Below are 26,392 nucleotides of genomic sequence, written 5' to 3' on the forward strand. Positions count from 1 at the left end.
TTCACCATTATCACTACAGGTGGCCACATCACCAACTTCATTTTTCTAGGTATTGAGGTTAGCAACAACCTCATAGCCAATTAATGGGTCACCCTCCCCTTAAATGCTTTCGGAATGGGAGACAAGATTGTGCCTACAAAATGTTTAACTTTTTATGTATATTCAGCCTTAGATACAAGCTACTTTGGAATTTATAGTTGTTCATTGTACAACAATTCAGGGGTTTTTTTTCAGCTCACTACTTGAACACAACTGTATGTAATTTTTGATGATGTATTTTTTATAGAAAATGTCAACCACTCACATTTTTTGCAATGGATGTAGCACCCTCTCTACCCACTTATGCATAGTAAATCGTACTTTCAAATTATCATGATGACCCAGTTTATATTTCTTTATTGGTTTTTGTTGTTGTGCTTGAGAAATTTCAAATGATGTGGGCATGGTTCCCTTCAACAAAGTCTTCTTCTTATTGGTTATATTGTATTAATAAACAAATTCAAATTTTTCTATAACAACAATACAAAGAATATTGAACATTACAAAAAACAAACAACATATTTGCATTAAAAAAAACAAGTAAACGTTATTTCATTCGGACATTAAACAAAAGGGAACAATGTTTGATTCAATAATTAAACAAATGGAATAGAGTTTGAATTAATCATTAAACAAGATGGAACCGTGTTTGATTTAGCCGTTAAACAAAAGGGCACATTATGCTTACCGAAAAACACATTGATGGTTCAACGATGAAATACCTCTAATGAACAGTTGTCAAAAATAGTTGCCAAAAATATTTGATGAAAATAGTTTTCAAAAGGAAAACAGATTGGAGACCATTGGTTGAAAAAAAAGGACAAAAACCCCTAGATTATGCGAAAATAATTAGGTTGGAGACCACAACAGGTTTATATATGACACGAGAAAATATTTCACAATAAATAAGCAATATCTCATACGTGTCATGCTTCACAAATAGTTATGTAAGGTATTTACAATATAAGGTGATTCACAATTATGTTATGCAAGAACGTGTAATATATACAAATAAGTAAGATATTTGTGAATTTAGTAAGGTTTTGCAAAATGAAAATATTATAAATTTATGTGATATCATATCGCATATGCAAATAAGTACAATATTTACGAATTTGATGGTAAGTGCAATTTCACACATAAATTTATACGATTTTTAGAAATTATATGTAAAAATTAAGCTATTGGTAAAATTAGTGGTAAGTGAAGTTTCATAAATATATTTATGCGAAATATGAAATATATGCGAAAGATTAGGACATTTGTGATTTTAGTAGTTTCTGTTTCACCAAGATTTCATGAATAAATTTATGTGAGTTAGTTCGTGACGTCTAAATTTACATAAAAAAAACCTGCGACTTTGAATTTAAGTGTGTGTTGGATATATTAAACGACTCGTACAATTTTATTTAAAAAATGTCTAAATTCGCAATTGTAAAGGGTAAAAGTGTTCTAACTATGTTGGATACTTGGGATTTTGGACATCAGAAGAATATCGAAAATTGTAGGATTTTTAAGAAATTGCATCAAATTACGTGTACAATACCATCATTTTCCAAAAAAGTAATATTGAACCCAAATGAAATTAACTCATTGAATGTATCATATATATATATATATATATATATATATATATATATATTCTGGTTGAACAGTCTTTTCAGACATTGATCCAAAATTGCATACCGAATCTGAATCCAAATGATTAACGGAATTCAGATTCAATCCATATTTTTAGTGAAATTAAGCTCATTAAATTACATGAATCTCGTTTTGGAACTTCATTTTCTTGACCCTAAAAAACCCAAACACGAAACCAAATCCAGCAACTAGTTATTTCGGCAAGTTTGAGAACACCCTGATGGATCAGATACCCGACTAGTTGACAGCACTAAATCAACGTCCTATTTTACCGAACCATCATCATCATCTCTTTTTTTATTTGATTGTGTTTCTGAATTTAACTAGATTTTGTAGATGGAAATAAAGTTTTAAGCCGTCCCTCTACAGTGGGCTCTTTCAAATACATTGACCTGGATATCCTGATTTCTGGGCTTCTGTTAGGAAAAGAGAGAAAACCTACCACAAGTGAGAAAACTCAATTTTTGGGCATTTTATTGGATGCATCATGTGATTTCCTATCCAACATTGTTGGTGATGCTGCTTGATAAATCTTAGTTCAATTTTTAACATTTTGTCAACTAACAATCATAAGACTTCTCATATTCCATAAATCGAAAACTCAATACATCCCATAATCCATAATGACAATAAACATGTTGCATGAGTACAACAACAACAACTACAACTACAACTTCATCCCAAAGCAATTGGGGTCGGCAATATGAACCAAAAAAGAAAATCATTCTGGGTCTTCCACATGAATCCTTCTCCTCCAATCATTTCTATCCAATGTCATGTCCTGAGTGAGGTTCAAAGCATTCATATCCTTTCCTATCATCTCCATCCATGTCTTCCTATTTTTTCATTTCTCCATCCTTCTAACTGAAGCATCATTAGGCATTCGCCGAATATGTCCAAACCACCGTAAACGATTCTCTCTCATCTTATTTTCAATGGGTACAACGCCTACCTTCTTATGTATCTCCTCGTTCCGAATCTTATCTTTTATTGTATTTTCACACATCCATCTAAGCATACGCATCTCAGTTACACTCATTTTTTGAATATGATATCTCTTGGCAGCCCAACATTCCGTACCATATAGTAAAGCGGGCCTAATAGTCATCCTATAAAAGTTTTTCATAAACCGCAATGGCATTCTACGATTGCACAACACTCCAGTTGCACTTTTCCATTTCATTCACCCAACCTTTATCCTATGATTTACATCTCCATCAAACATGTTGCATGAGTAATGTTTTTTTAATGCCTTATGAATTTTGCATCTATTGCTTAATAACACCTATTCATATCTTAAAAGGAATAACAAATAACCAGATAATTAAATACAGAAACATAGTAAGACAAGTTAAATAGGATAAAATGGTTGTATAAAATAGCATATGTTAAAGAAATCATATCAACCAGTTAAAGCATTTTCAAATCAAACAAATGTACATAATATATACTTGATAATGGTCACGAGGATATGCATTAATCAACTATGACAAACAACTTTAAATCATGTAATTCATTTAAATCTCCTCATACATCTACAGTTGCATCAATCTTAGCTTTATTATTATCTTTCCATACGAATGCAAGTGCTTCTTAATGATAAGCTTCTAGATGACTTAAGCCAATCAAATTTGAATATTCCTGCACTAGAAAGAAGTGTGTCCGTGGAGTAATATTTTGTCAGGTTGCCATCACATCCAAGTGAATTTTTTTTTCCATAAAACTAACATTGAAAATGTGAAACCCCATAGTTTGGGTTGTGGGAATCGACTCTTGGATAGTCCCATTACGACATATAGGCAGGATTTTATGAAGTTTCAAAAATCAACCACCTACAATGTGTCATATTTTCTGGTAATAACTGATTATTTCCTAAACTAATGCATAAATTTCTTGTTCCACATGAAGTAAATCAATAACTATTTCTTAGATTTCCATGCAAAAAATTATGAACAAAATTTTCCTCAGAATGGATTGAATAGTGAACAATTGTTTTTTTATGCCTCTTGAAATAATAATACAAACAGGTGAACACAAGTGCTTGAACATATGATGCACAAACAAGAGTTGAATAATTACCAATCATTTGTCGCTTCCAAAAAGTATAGACAAAACAAGCAGAGTTAACATCTGATGAAAAAAATTATGATCATAAGTTAATTCAAAAAGACAATTTCCATGTACTAAACTTTACTGCTTAAGAATGTAAACATACATGTATCGACTAATCTAACACAAAACTATGCCAACACAAACAAAACATCTACTTTACTACAAAACAAGAAAGAACCATTCAAGACAACAAAAACGAAAAGAAAAAAATTATTAAGCTCAAAACATCCAATACATCATCCTTTATTTTCGGAACAAACATTGTTAGACTGATATCGGCTTTGGAGTTTCCTCTCTAGCCACACATGCCTAATGTGTTCAGGGCATGCAATAAATGTGTCAGCTTCCTTATCATTTTGAAATAACTCCATGGCCTCCAACATCATCATGTCATCAACATCCATTGCTCTCATCAATTCAACACATGCGTTAATCTTTACATTCTCCTTAGATACATCTCGGTCTCTCTCCTGCGTATCCACGAACCTATTGAAGCCATCAGCTAATTGTTTTAGCACTCCTTGGACATTCTCTGTTATTCTTCTACTTTTGTTTGACTTGCTCATGTCGTGTTGGCTTTTGTTTTTTAACGTTGCTCTATAGATTGTGGGTGGAGACACTGGAATATGTACATTTTCAGGCGCTGAATGGGATCCTAAATCCTCTATATATCCAATTCCATCATCATCTAAATTTACTCCAGAACCGGTAGGATCATTATCTGGATCCAGAAGATCAACTGTGTGGGCATCATCTTCAATTGCAACTATAGACAAGTCTCCAGCAGCTGTAGTCTCTCCAAATATGAAGTCTAAATCATAGAAGTCATGAAAGCCGACTTTTCTATAGTCTTTGGAATTTGGATGTGCCTATTAAAGAAAAGGTGGTAATAAAACATTAAAATAATGTTAAAAACAAACACAAAAATAAAAGGAAATTTTATAACAATCAACTTATACCTCTATATATCTTTCCCAAACTTCATCACCAACCTCAATTTTCATCGTAGTGGGGTTCAACCGAAACCCACTTTCAGATAATATATTCTTCATTTGTTTATAATTCTTGATTACTGTCTTTAGCCGATTCCGTATATGTTCCTTATTCAGTTGTAAACTGAATTTCCTATTCATTCGAGCAACTATTTCCTTCGTTGCCTCTTTGGTCCAAGCGCCATTCACACGCTTTCCTCTCATTACACAATCCTTCATTACTTTAAGTAAGAAGGCATCCATAGGATCTGACCATTTAATATTCGTTTGAGTTTTGATCTTGGAAGCTTTCCGCCGTCGCACGTGAATCTGAGAAGGCTGTGAAGGTGGGGAATGAGACTTAGATGATGATGAACCCTTTGAAGTTTGGCACTGAGCATGCTGATCCATTTTCCTAAAATAGTATTTTTCAATCATGAAATTGTGTTTAATATCAAGTATATAAAATTGAATTCCATACCAACAGCATAATAATAGAACCTAGTAATATATCCAAAATGCTGGTGAGACAATACCAAAACAAATTCTGAATTACAAATTATGATTCAGAGAAAAGAAGTATTGCTTCACCAAACAACAATTCACTTGATAAAGACAAGCTCGAGATTCACACACACACACACACAATATATATATATATATATATATATATATATATATATATATATATATATATATATGAAATCAAACCCTATGGGAACAATAAAGAGTAGGAAGTAGACATTTAGGATGCACGCACAGATCAAGTATTGGACAAAAAACAAATAAAAGCACTGTACAAACTAGGTCATTCTTTGTTATTCATTCTAGAAACTAAATACTTTCATCTTTTATCCAACTTCAATCTTTATAAATACATGAGAAATTTATAAGAGCCACCTAACTTATCAGCCATTTATGAAAATCTATAATGTTTTGTATATTATATCTAGATGCCTGCTTTTACAAGCTACACCTTAAGGACATGCTTGGTCTTAAAATCACTTAGGTCTAAAAAGGTGATTAAACTGCCCCCTTGTTGATTTCTTTAACAAAAGACCATAAGATGAGAAAAGAAGGGTTATATAAGGACACAAATGTCATTTTATATGTCAGGTGGGTATTTGACATGCATTCAGATCAAGCAGGCAAACAAAGGTAAATAACATAAATGTGGGGCATCTTTTCATAAATAGCTGATAAGGCTGTTTTTTGCAAATTGCACTAAATATATTCTTCATTTCAACAAAAACAGTAAAATGCACCAAAAACACACACACAAGTTTATCTTCTCAATGTTTACAAAATAGGCAAACCTTTTTAGAGAAACTTATGCATAGACGGGTGATAAAAGACATTCATTTTGCAGACTTCATTTGGCATCTATACTCTTATGAGTAGCGTACCCAGAGATGTGATTTTCTTTTCTGCCAATAAGTTCTTAAAACTTGCAGAGGTGTACATGGAGCTTAAGTAAGAGTATTATGATCCACGAGCTTGTTTGAGAAGTTCAGTTTAATTGTCAAATCCTTAAGTTTTGAGCACAGTTACCATCATCCAACATTGTTCATGTCATCATTTAACAAATGGATGTGCATATACTTCTCTTATATGTAGATAATATGATTGTCACAAGTGATGATGTACTGAAAATTAAAGATATTAAGAAGAAATTGGTTAAAGGGTTTGAAATATGAAGGATTTGGAAAACTTGTACTTTCTTGGTCTTAAGGTAGCATGCTCAAAATGAAGAAATTATTTTTGTCTCAACATAAATAAGCAATCTAGTTGGTGTCAAAGGCCAGATTGGTTGATGATACTAAGAGAGTTTATTCTCCCATGGAACCAATGAAGCTAAGAGCAACTGACAGGAAAGAATTAGGTGATCTAGTTGTATATAGATTATAGACAGTTAATTGAGAGTCTAACATACTTGACTATAACTAGATCAGATATCTCTCATGCAATAAGCCCGCTTATGAGTTCACCAAAGTCGGTGCATTTTGCTACAACACTTATAATCATCAAATATGTTAGAGATACTATGCAGTATGGTATGTTTTTTTTTCATCATCAACCTCTATGAACTTAGAGTGTATAATGATGCAGACTTTGGAGGGTCTACTTGTGATACTCTCTACTTGATGTTTTTGTGTTTTTCTTGGGATTTTACTAGCCTCATGAAAGAGTAAGAAATGGCATATAACGGCCCTATCTACTACTGAAGCAAAATACAAAGCCATGGATCAAGTTACAACTGAAATCATATAAGTAAGATTGTTGCTAGGAAAATTTAGTGTTCATCTACATGGGAGAACCCTTTATATTGTAACATGAGTATCATTCACATTGCAAAGAATCCATAATGTCATGAGAGAACAAAGCATATTGAGATAGATTGTCACTTTACTAGGAGGGCTTAAAAATAAAGTTATTTCACTTGAGTATGTGAGCTCTAAAGAGCAAGTTGCAGATATATTCACCAATAGTCTTGCTCCATGTTACTTTAGAACATTTCTTTCCAAACTTGGAATGATTTCTCTAGCATCATCAAAAGTTTGAGGGGAGTGTCGAGAAATGTAATATAGTGTATCATAAGAGTTGGGTACTACCGATCTATGTGCTTTCTTGTATTTATAAGAGCATTTTTATATTTTAGCTTAGAAAGTATGTAGCAATCAAAGTAAGAGGTCTAAATTTGTCCAAGTTGTATTTGAGGTTAGTTAATGGAGATCAACCCCTATATGTTGTATTCTCTCATTCAGTGTTGTTAAAGACGCACCTCAAGGTGCAAACAAAAAGTGCACCTCGCCCCAAGGCCCTCGCCCTTTTGCCTTGAGGCACATATAAATAGCGTACATTCCCTAAGACGTATGCCTCATACGATATGAGGCATAATCCAAAGGGCGATGTGTGCCTCAGCTTGAGGCGCGCACTATTTTAGTATCACGCACCCATTTGACCCAAAATAAGGGAAAAGGAGAGGGAGTCGAGGTCTCTCTCTCTCTCTCTCCACGTTCTCCCTCTCATTGTTACTCATCTCTTGCTCTCCCACTCTCTCTATCTCTCCCTCTCGTTGTCTCTCTCATCTCTCGTCTCTCGCTCTCCCTTTCTTTGTCGAAAGGAAGAAGAAGATGACGACGACGAAAACATAGGTACTCTCTCTCTCTCTCTCTCTCTCTCTCTCTCTCTCGATGTTGCTCAGTCTATTATGTGTGTGCATGATGTAGTGTTTGGTGAAAATAAAGGAATTTTAATGCTTTAAATTAGAGGTTTTTGTGTGTTTGTTAATATTCTTGCATTCTTTTGTGTGTTTGTTAATTTTTTGGCATTCTATTGTGTATATACATGCAAAAATGTATAGTGTTTGGTGAAGATAAATGGATTTTAGGGCTTTGAATTAGAGGCTTTTGTGTATTTGTTAATATTCTTGCATTCTTTTGTGTGTTTGTTAAGTTTTTTGCATTCTGTTGTGTATATACATGCAAAAATGTGTTGGCTGGCCTTTTTATATAGTGTTAGGTGAAGATAAATGGATTTTAGGGATTTAAATTAGGGGCTTTTGTGTTTTGTTAATATTCTTGTATTCTTTTATGTGTTTGTTAATTTTTTTGGCATTTTATTGTGTATATACATGCAAAAAATGTGTTGGTTGACCCTTTTGATAGTGTTTGGTGAAGATAAATGGATTTTTGGCATTTCTTTTATTTATTTGTATTTTTAGATATATTTTTAAGTTTTCAAAAAAAAATGAGGCTTATGCTTTATGCTTCGAGTCTTACACCTCGCCTCAGTTTTTGGTGGAGTGCTACGCTAAGCTTCAACGCTTTTCACAACATTGCTCTCATTCTTTCGATCAATTTCGATGCTCTCTCTCTCTTATTCACCAAGAAGGATCATGAACTATGGACAACTGAAAGGCCTTCTAGGTTCCAATGAACATCAATTGGTTCCCTCTAACCAATATAAACTAAGTCATCCGACACTTAAAATTATGGAAACATGATAAAAAATACAAGCTTCAATAATATAACCTTCCCAGGAGTTTTTGCAAAGAGAAACATAAAATATATCACAGGAAATGGCATTTCTCATAAGATGACAATGGGAATGACTAGATGGAAGTGAAGAGATGGTAGAGTGATGGTCAAACAGAGAGTGGCTGACATTTAAAAAAAAAAACCTTTTGAAGTGCAGATCAAACAAATAAGATGCCTAATGAGTGGAGGAAGAGTACTTTGGTGCCTCTATATAAGAATAAGGGTGATATACAAGATTGCACAAACTATCGTGGTATAAAACTCATGAGTCATACTATGAGACTTTGGGAGAGGGTGATTGAGTCTAGGTTAAGGAAGGTTGTCATGATATCGGCGAATCAATTTGGTTTTATGCCTGGAAGATCAACTATGGAAGCTATACATCTTCTTAGACAACTTATTGAGAGAAATAGAGAGAGGAACAAAGATTTGCATATGGTTTTTATTGATTGGGAGAAGGCATACGATAGAGTACCTAGGGACGTTCTCTGGTGAACAATGATGAAGAAAGGTGTTTCTCTCAAGTACATTAGTATAATTAAAGATATGTATGAAGGAGTAGTAACCAATGTCCGCACTTGTGGAGGGGTGACAACCAATTTTCCTATAACGGTTGGGTTACATCAAGGATCTGCTTTAAGCCCTTTCCTATTTGCTATAGTGATGGATGAGCTTACAAGATCAATTCAAGAAAATGTGACGTGGTGTATGTTGTTTGCTGATGATATTGTTTTGATTGGTGAGTCTAGAGCTGGGGTTAATGCTAAGTTAGAATTATGGAGAGAGACATTGGAAGCAAGAGGTTTTAAGTTGAGTAAGAGTAAGACAGAATACAAGGAATGTCGGTTTAGTAAGCAACGAAGTAGTGATGGGAGTGTAGTGAAGCTTGGTGAGCAAGAAATATCGGTGGATGATTGTTTCAAATATTTGGGATCTATTATTCAAAAGTGAGAAATTGATGAAGATGTAAATCATAGGATAAAGGTTGGGTGGATGAAATGGAAAAGTGCAACTGGAGTGTTGTGCGATCGTAGAATGCCATTGCGGTTGAAGGGAAAGTTTTATAGGACGACTATTAGGCCCGCTTTACTATATGGTACGGAATATTGGGCTGCCAAGAGACATCATATTCAAAAAATGAGTGTAGCTAAGATGCGTATGCTTAGATGGATGTGTAAAAATACAATAAAAGATAAGATTCAGAACGAGAAGATACGTAAGAGGGTAGGCGTTGCACCCATTGAAAATAAGATGAGAGAGAATCATTTACGGTGGTTTGGACATATTCAACGAAGGCCTAATGATGCTCCAGTTAGAAGGATGGAGAAATGGGAAAATATATTAGTTAAAAGAGGTCGGGGTAGGCCTAGGAAGACATGGATGGAGATGATAGGAAAGGATATGAATGCTTTGAACCTCACCGAGGAGATGGCATTGGATAGAAATGATTGGAGGAGAAGGATTCATGTGGAAGACCCAGAATGATTTTCTTTTTTGGTTCATATCGCCGACCCCAATTGTTTTGGGATGAAGGCGTAGTTGTTGTTGTTGTTGTTATTTGAAGTGCAGATCATGCTTATGTAGTCTAAATATGGTAATTCTGATAGAAATATGCACTAGAACATATAGTCATTTTAGACAATATAATTAGGTAATGAAAAGCTATCCCAAAATACGTTGTTTCAGTGAAGGACTGGCTGGCCCACTTATCATTGTAGATTTTTAGGGAGACAGGTGACACCTCCAATAACGTATATAGGCAACCTTACTGAATATACTCGAAATAGAAGCAGGATTGAACCAATTTAGGAGCCTAGCAGAAACAAACAACTAGTAATAATGCATACAATCTAAGCAACATATTATCAATTAAATCAGATAATACAAGCTGATGATTTTAATTTAGTCTAATAGTACACTCATATAAGCATAGCATAAGCTTTACATCGAACTCATATTGTCTCAACGAGATGAGCTTGCACCACTATCTTCACTGCTCCAACCAAGCAGGAAAGCCATCATAATGACATGACTCTCAAATCATGGGAATGTCAAATAATCTGGTTATCATTGAACTTGATAAAATAAAAGGTTCGTATTAAACACAAATTACTCCCAGCCACCTAGGCATGGCCCAATGAACATTGTCATTAAGTAACCAAGTTCCCAACAAGCATGATCAACCAAATTCAACTCTTATAACAGGACTGCAATTTTGAAACTACCATTTTCAGACCACAACAGTCCAGCTTGATTTGCTCAGGCTCAGACTTGTTGAGAAACAACGGCTCGCAATCCAAGCGAGCCTTTCTCATCCTCTCTCTCATTTCAAGAAAGACACGTCCATTATTGCAAGTTCTGAACAACTGAACTTGATAAACCAAGCACTATGAAGTTAGAAAAACTCAAGAAAAATGACAAAAAAAATAGACCATGAAAATCAACAAATCATTAAGCAACCAAACGAAAAAAAACCCCTCAATCTTCATTAGTCAACCGCAAAGATCTGATATCCCTATCTACCATCATGAGGTTAGCTAATGTTAACTCATGTTACAATATGGCATCATGGTCGAACAAGGTCACCAAGAAAACACAATGGTACACGATGAACCAAAAGTATCTATGGCTCCTTGTCAGCAACAATATAACCACTCAACAATTGAAATGAGAGACCAATACCATGATCTTGTCGCATGTATTATTTTTTACTCATTTCATTAGGTTTTGATAAAACCGACATGGTTAGTGTTACTATTGAAACATGAACAGGTATTGGAACAAAAGAGGAGAGAGAGAATGATGGAGTGACTTCTAGCAATTGAAAGAGACAGAGAGAGGACTTAAGAGCAATTGTTGAGGCGCAAGGGAGAGAACAGGCAGATAGAGTTTTTTAGAAGGGGATAGTAAATGTTATCTCATGGGGCACCCCTTTTGCATGATAAATTTGTTCTTATCACGATATTATCATGACATGGGTTCCATAAGAAACCTATGGTCAATGAAAAACTCACTTCCCACTGACCGCAGGACCCACCTAAGTATGTTCACTTCATGCCCATGAGAAAATGGCTCATTTTTTTATGAAAAACAGTCACCTGTATCGTTAAAGGTAATTTCTCGGTGAGGGTATTTCTCAGAGAGATTTTCAAAACTTGATAAATCTTGAGAATATCTCGGGAGTTTAAAAATTTGGAAAAAAATATAAATAACAACAAAAAAGCTAAGAAAATAATAAGTTTTGCATTATTTTTCTTCCAAAAATATAAAGAAACATGTTTTGAAGGTTTTAAAAAATAAAAGAAACAAAAAATAGAAAATGCAAACTTAAAATAAAAAAAGGGTTTTTTCCCAAAAATATCATGATAATATCACGATAATATATCGCTAATATCACGATAATATCACAATATTTTGTCTTCTAGCGATATTTTGAAAATATCGCGAGATATAAACTTTAATATCGGCTACCTTGAATATCGGCATTTCTCACAATATTTTCAAAATATCACTGATATCGGTGATAGTGACGAAAAAGGGGGTCATTTACATACAAAACATGTATCAAACATGCCTTCGGACCATACCATTTAATGGCGGGCTGAGATAATACTGTCAATATGATGGAGACTGCAGAACTATAGGTAGAAAGCTCAAAAGTTTGAGCTTTTTGACATTATCCTCTTTGACAGTGTTGAATTTTAATGGAATACCTTGCCACTAAGCTTGCAATAGATTTTTCAAGTGCGTTATGGCATTGGTTAGAACGCATTATCATGGATAAAATCAAGGATGCACAAATAAAGAAGATAACTAGAGCTAAGGATCTTATTGACCAAGTGCAAGAAACATAGATTTCAGATTAAGGCATGCTGTATATCTAGGTACGATATATTCATTGCAGTACATCTCAGCAGACCATCAATCAATTGAACACTCAAAGTGAATGGAAAAGCAATAACCAGTTTCCTTTTTAGCAACTTGCTATATTTGAATTTTGGTTCAGAACACCTTATTATCAAGCAACAGTAGGATCAACAGCTTTTATTGAAATATTTCATAATGTTCCAGCTAAGAGATCTCGTGCCACCAATATGGTAGGAAGACAGCTAATATGATTTTACAGTTTGCTAGCAGGTAATCCTGTTGATGATGTTCTGGACCTTAATTCAACAGCACGGGACAGTTCTTTGACAGCCTCTTTTGCAATATGGCGTGGCCGACTTAGCCAAAGTCCTCCATCAACAACCAGTGTCGTCCCATTAACATATTTGCCTACATAAAGAAACATCATGTGTATTAGATGATAAAGCATAGTCCATTTAAAATCTTAAACAACCACGTCTGTGAAATAATGAGACAAGTGATGCATCAAAGAATGTGATTTCCAAGCACAGTAACTAGAGAAGCAACATGATACAAAAATAATGTGTTGAAAACGTTACAAGAAATCTATCAAGAACCACATTTTAAGTTACAACTGAAAATTGTATGCTTATGGTCCATAGGAATGAACTGAACTGAAATTTGGTGAAATCATGAATGCTTTTCTTAATATTAGTTCAGTATGGATCTGTCTCCCAGTTCTCTCACTTGAATTGTGGACAACAACAACAACTACGCCTTCATCCCAAAACAATTGGGGTCAGTGATATGAACCAAAAAAGAAAATCATTCTGGGTCTTCCACATGAATCCTTCTCCTCCAATCATTTCTATCCAATGCCATGTCCTCGGTGAGGTTCAAAGCATTCATATCCTTTCCTATCATCTCCATCCAAGTCTTCCTAGGCCTACCCCGACCTCTTTTAACTAATATATTTTCCCATTTCTCCATCCTTCTAACTGGAGCATCATTTGGCCTTCGCCAAATATGTCCAAACCACCGTAAACGATTCTCTCTCATCTTATTTTCAATGGGTGCAACGCCTACCGTCTTACGTATATCCTCGTTCTGAATCTTATCTTTTATTGTATTTCCACACATCCATCTAAGCATACGCATCTCAGCTACACTCATGGGAGTGACAAATAATTTTTTTCATGGGAGTGGCAGCCTACTTGGATAGTTAATCTTTTGGAGATAAATCAATTTAAGAAAAGCTGGAGAGGGACCATTTGTGAGAAGTGGCATTGAGACTCCAGCCAAGTTTTACTCAAAAAGGGATGAAATACTTCATTAAGATGGGCAATCTTCCTACTCAAACTCTTGACTTATGTAGTCAAAGGTGCCGACTAGGAGCCTAGTTGGGCTAGTCGTCAAAAAAAACTAGGAATCAGTATGATTCCAAGTTTATCACAATAGGAGTACCGACTTTCCCGACTAAACGCCTAGTCGGCGCTTAAACTGCCCTCATCTAAGCGTGAGGGCAGTTACATTTAATGTTTTTTTCATTTTACGATAAAAGGGTGGGGGGTTATAAACCTCTCTCTCTCTCTCAGAGGCTCCTGGACCCTCGCCCACCGTCGTCGCTTCAGGTACGCCTCGGACTCTTCTTCTTCTCTCCCTTTTCCTCCACCTCTTCTTCTTCTTCTCTTCCCCTTCCTCTGCTTCTTCTTCTATCTTTGTCTTTGTCTATCTTTATCTCCGCCTCTTCTTCTTCTTCTTCTCTCCCCCCTCCTCTGCCTCTTCTTCTTCTTCTCTCCCCCTTCCTCCACCTCTTTTTCTTCTTCTTCTCTCTCTATTTCGGTCTCTCTTTCACTACAACCAATTTTCCTTTTTTGTTCTAAATGACAGTTTAATATCTGAAATTTTTTATAAATGAATTGTCCATGTACTGAAGCTATTCTTTCAGTGGCTTCTATTATATTATACTTGTTATGGACAATTTTGTTGTTAGTAATTCATACATTGTCAAATATGTCTTTTTTGCTTGCAGATGACTTTTTGTTGCATCATTTTAAATTTCTCAGGCACTATCTGCAGTGCAATAATCATGACATCAATGTATGAATTGAATGAGGTGCCACCTTTTTGTCATGCTCATCTTGCCCATCTTTTAATGGAAAAACAGAGAAAATTCTTTTGTTTGTGTTTGTGTGTGTGTGTGTGTGTTTTAAGAATTCAGATTATGTTTAAATTGCATAGCTTTTGTTGATATTGGCAATTGTTCACTTGTTTATTCAATTCTTCTTAATTTTTGGGCAGGTTTTATAATATAACAGGTTTACTATGCTTCATGATAGTGGTATTTTGTACTTTGTGCATTTGTTGATTAATTTTATGTTGGATACATCTCTCTTGTTAGTCTTAATAATATTTGGGCAGGTTTTGTAATATAACATGTTTGCTATGCTTGACGATAGCAATATCTTATGCCTTGTGCATTTGTTGTTGATTTAATTTATGTTGGATACATGTTTGCTACTAGTTTTAGCACTTTATTTTAAGAATTTAGATTATTTTTAAATTATTTGGCATTTGTTGATATTCATAGTTGTTTGCATTGCTTATTCAATTGTTTTTAATATTTGGGCAGGTTTTGTGATGTTCGACATGTTTTTTTGGTCTATTGCTTATTGTTGATTGATTTTATGTTGCATACATGTTTGTTACTAATTTTAGTAGTTCATTTGCATATTTTTTTTATTTTTTAGTTTTTAATTAAGGTACCGACTAGTCCGCCTAGTCCCACCCAGTCTCAGACTAGTCTTTTTAGGGGTCCACCGACTAGGCACTGCCTAGCGGTTTTGACTACATAGCTCTTGACAAAATATTAATTTGCCAAAATGGTCAGGCTTTTTAAAAGAATATATCTGATAAAGAAGAAAACCAGTACCCTTCATCTTTTTTATGAGTTAATGATGACTACAGCAGTTGATGCTTCAATCATTAAGAAGAAACCAGCATGGCAGCAATTACATGACAATAGAACTTGACAAAATTGACTGGATTGATTCAGCAGAAACAAAAGGATAAATTGAAAACATCTTCAAAGATGAAACACTGGCTTTACACATTGAACAATGTGAAAGATTGGAATTAGTATCAAGCTCAGCAATTACACAGATAAATAAATATTTGAACAAGATTTTGGAAGAGACTATTTTGGTGCAATTGGAAACGTATAAGGTTCTTCATGTTTGTTATATACAATCTTCTTCCATCCTCGATTTATGAATCATGTCTACATGGAAGAGATAAGAAACAAAAGAGTAACAGAAGTGAACAAATTACCAGCATCTGATGCAAGATAGAGGGCAGCCATAGCAATGTCCCATCTCTCCCCAAGTTTATATAAAGGCATGAAGTCTTTAAATTGGCTCTTCATCTCCTCAGGCGAAAGTTTACTCATACCAGGAGTGTCTTCGATAGGACCAGGTGCAATTCCATTAACTCTAATATCATAATCTGTCCCCCACTCAAGTGCCAAGGACCTGGTAATACTATCAACAGCTGCCTGCAATGGAACTACATAATTATAAAAATAAAGCACAGAAAACACGCAAACAGTTATTCAAACAATAAATTCATGTTTCATGTTATATACCTTGGCAGCAGAAACATGAATTTGATACCATGCTGCAGTATAATGAAGAGTAGCACTTATGTTCAAAATAGTGCCACCTCTTGATGGACCCTTCCCTTGTTCACCTTTCTTCAAGTACTTTAGTGATTCATGGCACATAGTGAATGTGCCAACGGAGTCTATGTCCATAACTGCAAAAGACTTGCATGATATTCATATTTAGCCTTACATCCATAATAAATCTGGTAACTGTTTCATTAGAGGAGGTTGAGTTCAGGAAGCAAAATACTTTACCAGGAAGAATGAAAGCATATAGCTGATGGCCTTATCTATGAATATTAGAGGAATTTGAAGACAAACCAAATATGGACAAACATGCACATGAGAGTTTTTAATGTAAGATGGCCATCCAAGAATGTCAATACATTCACCACAAATTTATACTCCTGAAAAATTGTAAAATGATACGGTAGTTGCATGCATTACTTATGATTAATTAGGGTATTTTTTAAATTCTATAAAGAGTAATGGCACATTTATTAGATATGTTTTGGAAATATGCAATGTCTTCTGATGTGTTTTCTTTAAAAAAATCATATAAATGCCCATGCTGGTAGCCATTAGGGCATGACAGCATCATGTCATTCTTAAATTCATTAAGGATATAACTTTGTGGTGAACATGTTAACATCCATTGATAGCTGTGCATATTAACAGCTCTCCAGCATTATAAATATATATATAGTAATGCAAACATGCTAAATGAGTTTTTCAGCTTTTTTGGTGCTTTTTTCGTGATTCCGACCCCATGGATGTGTTCGGCATGGTCGATTTACTAGGGATCGGCACCCGGATTATGTGTTTTTGATAAAAAAAATGATATTTGAAGCCTCAAAAATTTACTAATATTTTGTACCATTGATTTTTCGAACCTTATAAAAACCCATCCATGTGTCGGAATTTAAAAATAAAACGAAAAAAGCCTGAAAATCCCATTTAGCATGTTTGCATCACTATATATATATATATAGAGAGAGAGAGAGTCACTAGAATATGTTTACAGAAAATATGTTTACAAGAGTGTGAACCGAGATTTTTGTGGGTTTATCTTAAATCTCACTGTACATATGCAATCTACATGCAATGTTTTATGGGGACCGGCTCTCGGATCGGCCGATTATGATGCATAAGCAGGATCTTTTAAGGCTTGAAAATCAATGGCTTAGAATCCTCATAAATACCTGGTTCAACTTCACACTCCGATAAACACATTTTCAGTGAATATATATATATATATATATATATATATATATATATATATATATATATATATGTTAAAATGTAAAACTGTACACATATGTATATATAATAATATAATAATATAATATTATTATATATACATATGTGTACAGTTTTACATTTTAACACTCCCCCTCAAACTTACGGTACAATGAGCGAAATTTTGTCTAAGAGAAAGTGAAATCGGGGAGCAGCGAGAGGCTTTGTAAAGAAGTCTGCTAACTGATATTCTGAAGTGACATATGGCAGATCAATTATCCCATGTAGATATTCCTCTCTGACGTAGTGACAATCCATTTCGATGTGTTTGGTGCGTTCGTGGAATGTTCTGTTACTGGCAATGTAGATCGCACTTTTGTTGTCACAACACATTTGTGAAGCCTTTGTTGCTTCAGCTCCCATGTCAGCAAGCAGTCGTCGGAGCCAAACTACTTCCATGGTCGTGGTTGCCATGGCTCTGTATTCAGCTTCGGTGGATGAGAGAGATACCTTATGCTGCTTTTTACACCTCCACGAGATCAATGATTCCCCTAAAAAGACACAAAAGCCAGTGGTTGAGTGTCTGTTATTGGGATCACCTCCCCAATCAGCATCAGTATATGCAATTAAATCAAGAGAAGAGGAGGAAGATAAGAAAAATCCTCGTGAAAGAGAGGACTTGATGTATCTGATAATACGCATGACTGCTCCCATATGAACAGAAGTAGGAGCATGTTGAAATTGACTTGATGTATGAACAGCATGTGTTATATCTGGTCTGGTAATGGATAGATAGGAAAGTGCCCCGACAAGCTGTCTGTAAGGAGTAGGGTCTGCAAGAAGTTCTTCATCATCAATCTTCATTTTAACATTAACAACTTCTGGAGTGTCAACTTTCTTATCATCAGTAATACCAGACCTGAAAACAATATCAAAAGCAAATTTAGTCTGAGATAATAAATATCCTCTAGGAGAATAAGCAACTTCAATGCCTAAAAAATATCTCAACAAGCCCAAACCAGTCATTTCAAAATGAGATTTAAGAAGTGTTTTGATTGTTTCAACTCCCTGTTTATCGCTTCCGGTGATGATCATATCATCCACATAGAGAAGAAGCACAATGATCCCTGCATCAGAATTCTTAATAAACAAAGCAGTGTCAGTTAAACAGAATTGAAAACCAATATCAATCATAACACGACTAAACCTATCATACCAAGCTTTTGGTGCTTGTTTAAGTCCATAAAGAGCTTTTTCTAAGCGAAGGACTTTACCCTTAGAAATACTTAGACCAGGAGGGGGTTCCATGTATACTTCTTCAACTAGCTTTCCATTTAAAAAAGCATTTTTGACATCCATTTGAAAAAAAGACCATTTTTTGATAGAAGCTAAGGCAATTAAGGTTCGGACAGTAGTCATACGAGCCACCGGAGCAAAGGTTTCTTCATAATCAATCCCATATTCTTGGGGATAACCTTTGGCTACTAAACGGGCTTTATATCTTTCAAGAGTACCATCACTCTTGGTTTTAATTTTATAAACCCATCAACATCCTATAGTTTTCTTCCCTGAAGGAAGATCTTGAATATTCCATGTAGAAGCCTTTTCAAGTGCATCTAATTCAGCTTTCATGGCTTCTATCCATTTGATATCATTTTTTGATTGAAAATATGTGGATGGTTCTTCATATGAGTGAATTAATGCAATAACTGCCCTATATGTGGGTGAGAAAGACTCGTATGATACAAACTTTCCTGGAGGCCTCGATATTCGGGATGATTGTCTAGTTGGAATGTTAGAATATTTTTCAATTGCACATGGAGGATTAGACTCTTGTCGCCTGGAATATTGAATACTAGTATCTCTATGAACTTCTTCATTTTCAACATTAAGATCAATAATTCTTTGATCATCATCAAAGTTACAATCAAGGTCATATTCATCAGATGTTGATATTAGATCTAGCAAAAAGGAGTACTCAGTGACGTCTTTTAATTTTCTAAAATCAAAGAAGCTCTCCTTTTCAAGAAAGGAAACATTTCTAAACACATATAGTTTATTATTTTTGAAGTCAAAACATCTATAACCTTTCTTATTTTCAGCATATCCTAAAAAGGCACAGGGAATCGCACGAGGGGAAAGTTTATCATTTTTGTCAGTAAATATGAAACATTTGCACCCAAATATTCTTAGTCTAGAGTAGTCTGGAGAAATGTTCATAAGTTTTTCAATGGGAGTGATATTTTGTAACGAAGAAGATGGCATCCTATTAATGAGATAGGTGGCAGTTAAGGCAACTTCTGCCCAAAAGTCTTTCGGGACTTGATTTGCTATTAATAAAGTCCTAGTGGTTTCTATAATATGGCGATGTTTTCGTTCTGCCAGTCCATTTTGTTGAGGTGTATAAGGACAAGATCTTTGATGTGTGATGCCATGCAATTTAAGATAATTTTGAAAATCTGTGGATAAAAACTCTCCCCCTGAATCTGTGCGAAAAATAGTAATATCATTTTGAAACTTGTTTTTAACCATATTATGAAAAGTTTGAAAGTATGAAAATACTTCAGACTTATGTTTGAGAAAGTACATCCACGTATGTCGGGAGAAATCATCGACAAAAATAACATAGTAAACAAATCCTCTTTTAGAAATTACTGGTGCAGGACCCCAAACATCCGAGTGTATTAATTCAAGGGGTCTTGAAGAGAAAAAGGTTCTGTTCTGAAATGGTAATCTTTTCATTTTGCCGAGAATACAATCTTTACAATCAAATGATTGAGAGTTACAAAATTTCCCTAGATTTGGAAAATGTTGGATTTAGGCTATATATGGGTGACCAAGTCTCTTATGCCACAGTTCCAACTCTATTTTTTGAATATTATAACAAAAAGCTTTCTTCGGCATTTCCAAAAAATCCATGTAATAGAGTCCTCCTTCTCTATGGCCTTCCCCAATCAGCTTGCCTGACTGGCGATCCTGTACCCAACAACCATGAGAAGAAAAAGAAATATTACACCCATAATCAGAAATTTGAGATACAGATAAAAGATTTAAATTTAATTTGGGAACATGTCTAATTTCTGGAATAAAAATTTTTTTTGTTTTATAATTTTTTTTCAAAATTTCCTATTTCTTCTATTTCAAGAGAAGTCCCATCAGCAGTAAAGACCTTTGACACACTTGTTTTGTTTTTAACACATTTGGATAGACTTTGATTATTTGGGGTCATATGAAAAGATGCACTAGAGTCAAGAAGCCAAGAAATTTTACCTAGATCAGAAAAAGATGAGGCTGCTGCGCCGGTTGAAGCTTCAGATGAGGAAGAGACACCTTTGATGAGAGGCTGAAGAATCTCCATTAGTTGGGCCAGGGAAACTGGTGCATCCTGATCTTTAGGCTCCGATCCAGCAATTGCAGCTCTTTTTTCTCTCAGCTCCTTAAGTTTGGGACATTATGGCCTGTAGTGTCCCGGTTCATGACAGTGATGACAAATAACTTTCTTCTTATCATAGTCACCATTTTGTCGGTTAAAGTGAGGAGGCCTATATGATCGAACATGATTCCCTGGTCTAGACACGGCTAAAACAGAATCATCTTCAATTTTTAAAGAACCTTTCCGGAGACGATTTTCTTTCATTGTTAACTCTTCAATAGTTTCAACAATAGAAGGAATTTTTCCCCGGTGAAGTAGGGCCGATTTAGTGGTTTCAAATTCCGGCCTTAATGTAAAGACCCTGAAAAAAAAATCGCGTCGGACACGTGTCAGACACGTGCCCTGCACGTATCGGACACGTGTCAAGGTTGGTCCGTCGTGTCGGACCCGGGTCCGAGCTGGACCCGGACCCGAGCCCGAACTTGGACCCGGCTTCTCGAACGATCGAGAAGCCTGTGACTTTAAAAAGTCACAGGCGTCTCGGGAGAGGGGCAGAACCCCCTCGCCCCTTCTCTCTCCTCTGCTCCGCCTACCTCGAGCTGTCGCCGGCGATCAGAGACTCCGGCGAGCAGCTCTGTCCGGTCGCCTCCTCTCTCGGTCCGACAGGCCTCCCGACGATCCACGATTTTTCCCTCTTCGGGCCGACGTCGGCGACTTGCCGCCGACCACCACTGCCCCCTTCTGTCCCCAAACGGCATCGCCTCCTCCACCTCTTCGCCTCCCCTCTGAGTTCCGGCGACCCAGTCGCCTCCGAGCACCAGTGTTCCTCCCTGCAGTCGCCGAGCGCCGGCGATCGTCGCCACTCTCCGCCTCTCACCTTTGAGCTCCGACGACCTGCCCCCTGACAACGATCGACGTTCGTCAGCCGACCCTCCCCCGATCTCCTCTTTCTGCTCCCGTCTATGCTCACGTTCCGGCATCGCACACCGGCGACTCCTCCCATTGCTGCGGTCTTCTGAGGTATAAAACCCTCCCCTCTTCGTTGCTTCTTTTCGTCTGTGTGCAGGGTGGATCGACAGGGGGGCTGAGCCCCCTGTCATCACCACTTGTTGGCAGGGGGCTAACCCCCACTGCCTCCCTTTCTTCTTGGTCGACAGGGGGTTGAGCCCCCTGTCGTTGGCTCTTCTTGGCAGGGGGTTCCGCCCCCTACCACCCTTTTCCTTTTGTTGTTGGACGACAGGGGGGCTGAGCCCCCTGTCGCCTCTTGTTTTGGCAGGGGGTTACCCCCCCTGCCTTTTGCTCTTGGTCGACAGGGGGGCTGAGCCCCCTGTCGCCTCTTGTCGGCAGGGGGTTACCCCCCTGCCTTTTGCAGTGGGTCGGTAGGGGGACTGAGTCCCCCTGCTCTTTTGGTGCCTCTCAGCAGGGGGCTTTGCCCCCTGTCTTTTGTTTGCCGGCAGGGGGCGGGGGCCCCCCTGCTTTCTGTTTGTTTCCTCTGCAGAGGGGCGGAGCCCCCCCCTGCACCATTGTGTTGATCCTCGGCAGGGGGAGCTGTCCCCCTGCCTCTTGCATTGTGCCGGCAGGGGGCGAGGCCCCCTGTCTTTGCTTTTATTTGTCGGCAAGGGGCCTCTCTTCTGTTGCTTCTCGGCAGGGGGCTAGGCCCCCGTGCCTTCTGTTGTTTCTCCTGCAGGGGGTGGAGCCCCCTGCACCCTCTGTTGTTCCCGGCGGGGGGCGAGGCCCCCCTGCCTCCTGCGTTGTGCCAGCGGGGGGCGAAGCCCCCCCTGCTTTCCTGTTTTCGAGCAGGGGGGGGGGGGCAGTATCTCAGTGTTTGTTCTTCGGCAAGGTGCCTTGCCCCCTTGCCTTGTTCTTGCTGCCGGCAGGGGGCTGCGCCCCTGTCTCATGCTCTGTCAGGGGGTGTTTTCCCCCTGCCTTGTTGTTGCAGGTGTGGCAGGGAGCCCCTGCTCCCTCCCCTGCCTTTCCTTGTGCTAGCAGACAGGGATGCTCCCTGCCTCTGCTACTGTTGCCAAGCAGGGCCTCTGGCACCCTTGTCTGCAGGATGCAGAGTTCCTGCATCTGCCTCCTGCAGGCAAGAGGCCTGGATGCCTTGTTGCTTCTTGTTTACCTTCGGCATATGCTAATGTTTTGAGATCTCCAGGTTGAACGGTGGATCCAGCTCGCCCTCTGTGGCTCGAGCTCTTCTTTGCCTACGCTGCATGCGTACGAGGACCCGCAACCCCTTAAGGTAGGGGATTCTTGCGTGAAAGGACAATGAACTGATAAATGCTAAAATAAGAAAGATAACTAAAAGAGGACGATATATGTATACGTATAATGTATATACGTATGTCTTTACCTTCAAGGACGCGGTTTCGCGATCCTTGTCCTCTTTACTTTCCTGCATTTGTACCTAGGCTTTCTATTCCTGTCTTTACATTCCATGTCTTTTAACTCAAAGACGCGGTTTCGCGATCCTTGTCCTCTTTACTTTTCTGCACTTTACTTTCATGCTGCCCCGCGCTTTGCGCCTTGGCATTTACTTGCTTATGTCTGCCTTGTTCTCCAGGATGTAGATCCTGGTCCTTCTTTACGTTCTTGCACTTTACTTCCTGCATTTATTTGTTGCCCCACGCTTTATGCGCCACGGCCTTGCTGCTGCTTTACTTCTCGTGCTTTACCTTCCTGAACTGTCGCGCTTGCTTTTGCCCTTATCTTTTGTATGCGTTCGTCTTTTCCTTGTTGCCGCACTTCGTGCATATGCCTTGCTCACCCATGTATTCTATTGTTGTCGTATGCTTCTTTATTGGTTTACGCTTATTGATCTATCAAGGTGCAACCCCTTGCCTCGTGAGTCGTCCTTTTCACTGGCGTAGTCCGTATAGGATCTCATACCTCACGAGTTGCTTACGTAGTTGCCTGCTTGTGCGTTACGATGATCGAGGTATGAACTCATACCTCGTGAGTAGCCCTAGCGTTCTACCCCCGCGGTGCAGCTCCGCCCCACGAGTCTTGCCCCTCGATTTGACATTGTATTGGTTTGTGCACGGGTTTGTCCCTTGTCAGCGTGCACTCCTTGAGTGCAGCTTCGAGTATATAGTGTATATCGTCTCACTTGGCTTACAAGCCACGACACGCACTTATGCACTTCAGTTCTCAAAAGACATCGTCTTAGGTGCAAACCTATTTTCTAGATGTACAGCTTGTAAAGTGATAGCGGTCAGATCTCCCAAATCGATGCATTCGGGATGGGTGTGTTACAACCTTAGTTCACCTATTCGATATGACTCAGATAGTCTTGTTTAGCATCCTGTGCACGAGTGGGGCGGGGATCCTAGCGAGGTACTTGCGCCATCTCTAGATCGGCATTACTTCACCTTTGATACGAGACCTAGTTTCTAGGCTTTCTGGTTCAACCATGTTTGCAGCGCCTTTCTTCGTGAAGGTATTGTTGGATCTACTACAAGGGATCCATGTTCCTCCTCTTGTAGTTCTACCCTTAGTCATGTACGATATGTTTAGACTACGAAGAGCAGAACGAGAGATCTATAAGAACCTTTAAACGTGTATTGACACATTGAGCTAATCCTGTTATGTTGATTTCGCCTAATAGGCAGATTGCTCGCAATTGTCTAAAGGACCCGAGCACGATCAGTTGGAACTGGAATGAGTTCACTGCGAGCTTCTATAAAGTAGAAGCATTGGGATTTCCTGCGAGAGATCCGTACCCCTCTCATCGTGGTTGTACTTTTGAACAGGTACGTTGCGTACTACGATGAGTAGGATGAGAGGTCTATGTCTGCCTCGAACATGCAATGGCATGTGTTTGAGATCACAAGAGTGATGTTTCTACCCTCACTGGGGATTGACCCCTTTCAACGTGATTTTACGTTTGAATAGGTACGATGCATACTGCGGTAAGTAGGATGTGAACTGTGTGCTTGCCTCGAACGCGCAATGACGCGTATAACTCACCTAAATAATAATCATGCACCTTCACAGGCAAGATGCTCGAATGGGTCGAAAGACCAGAGCATGAGAATGGGACGGCGGTTAAGAAACTCTCCGTCGTGCTCATTCGGAACGGTTCATCAAGAGAGAGGATGGATGGTACAAAACTCCGATGGACAGTCATATATGGCAATCTCGGGCAAAGATCCAACCTTCCCCAGTCATCGGAAGTTAGGGGAAATCCTTCGGGCCACTTCTGCAGAAGTACGGATGCGCATCCATTGGGCCTTTGTTTGCCTTTGGGGATTTACTCTCTTGGTCACAGACCGTCCCCTTAGAAAGCGGACTCAGTCAGTCATTCGGGGTATAATAAAATACATAGCATAATGGACCCCCGAATCGATCTCGGCTGTTTCTACGTTTTGCCTTGTGCGTACCCACAACGGCCTGCTCAGTAATGAGACAAGATATAACTTATACACATGATCGTGAGATACGCATGTTGTGACGTGCTTTGCTTGCTTGCTTGTTAGCTCGGTAGTTCGGTATGCTATTCGTTGAGCTAGGTACGCCCGTCGAGGCGTTACCCTTGTTGGTTAAACTGCTTACGCAGTTCCTCGCTTGGTAATAACTAGCTTCTCATACTAGTTGATTGCTTATTTTGTATTGCTTATGAATTGCTTGTGATGCAATAGCTTGTGCCTCACAATTAATGTAATCACTTGTCGATTGACTGAGCCATCCTATGGTACTTGTATGTATTACGAGTGTTGTTATGAATACCTGTCTTATGAAATTGCTTTGCTTGGTTGGTGGATAGAGTTAGTTACTCTTCACCCATTATATTTGTGAGATTGTTATAGTTGTCTGTTCAGCACTCTGATCCTTCCTGCTCTTTTACGTAGCTGTCTGCTTTACTAGAGTTTTGCTTACTCCACAGCACATTTGGTTAGATTTGCTAGTCTTGCTTGTTTCTGCTTGAGCTAGCGTTTATCTTACTTATTGCAGCTTCTGCTCTTTCTTGTCCTTTGCACCCCTACTAGTCTGTTGTGTGACTCACCCATTTTCATGGGCAGGTGGTGAACAGGTTGAGACAGCTTGCGATGGCATGATGACGCGATGCATTCAAGGCAATGCCCTTTCCTGACGTTGCGCTCCTGGGGATACTTTTGATAGATGTGGTATAAGGTTTCTTTGAAAGCATCTCTTTTGATTATAACTCTGCATTTCTAAAACTGTATTACCAAAATGTGGTTCTTCTTTTCATTTCAATAAAATATATATTTGAACTGCAAATCGGTTTGTAAGGGGGAATCTGCTTTTGGTAGTAATGTGCTCAAAGTCTAGGGACTTGTTGTTTTGAACCTGATCTTCCGTTGAACTTCTGTTTTAAACTCTGATAAATGATTGATTTCAAAGCTTTCAACCTTTTTCATAAAAGGTTTCAAGTCCACGATTTTGGGGCGTTACACTTAATCCAGTGATAAACTGGTAAAAATGTTCAGCATCGAGTTGTTTCTGACGAAGC

The 26,392-nt window shown here is 38.0% G+C and overlaps 1 protein-coding gene across 4 annotated transcripts in view; it reads right to left on the reverse strand.

The window, feature by feature from the left end:
- Nucleotides 1-3,466: 3,466 nt before the first annotated feature.
- Nucleotides 3,467-26,392, reverse strand: part of LOC149844738 (peroxisomal 2,4-dienoyl-CoA reductase [(3E)-enoyl-CoA-producing]-like) — a 51,702-nt gene continuing 28,776 nt past the window's right edge. The window contains exons 3-7 of one of the 4 annotated variants that reach the window (XM_089997317.1): nt 16,293-16,462; nt 15,980-16,202; nt 12,967-13,078; nt 4,752-5,178; nt 3,467-4,661 (exon numbers count right to left, since the gene is read on the reverse strand). In XM_089997317.1, coding sequence (XP_089853443.1) covers nt 4,029-4,661; nt 4,752-5,178; nt 12,967-13,078; nt 15,980-16,202; nt 16,293-16,462 — 1,565 coding nt within the window. In that variant the 3' untranslated portion in view covers nt 3,467-4,028. Of the gene's footprint in view, nt 4,662-4,751; nt 5,179-12,629; nt 13,079-15,979; nt 16,214-16,292; nt 16,463-26,392 lie in introns of those variants that run through there. The other 3 variants (XM_089997316.1, XM_089997318.1, XM_089997319.1) reach the window with 3 other exon arrangements.

Source organism: Nuphar pumila, chromosome 2 (assembly GCF_984573655.1).
Source record: "Nuphar pumila chromosome 2, dmNupPumi1.hap1.1, whole genome shotgun sequence".
NCBI lineage: Eukaryota > Viridiplantae > Streptophyta > Magnoliopsida > Nymphaeales > Nymphaeaceae > Nuphar > Nuphar pumila.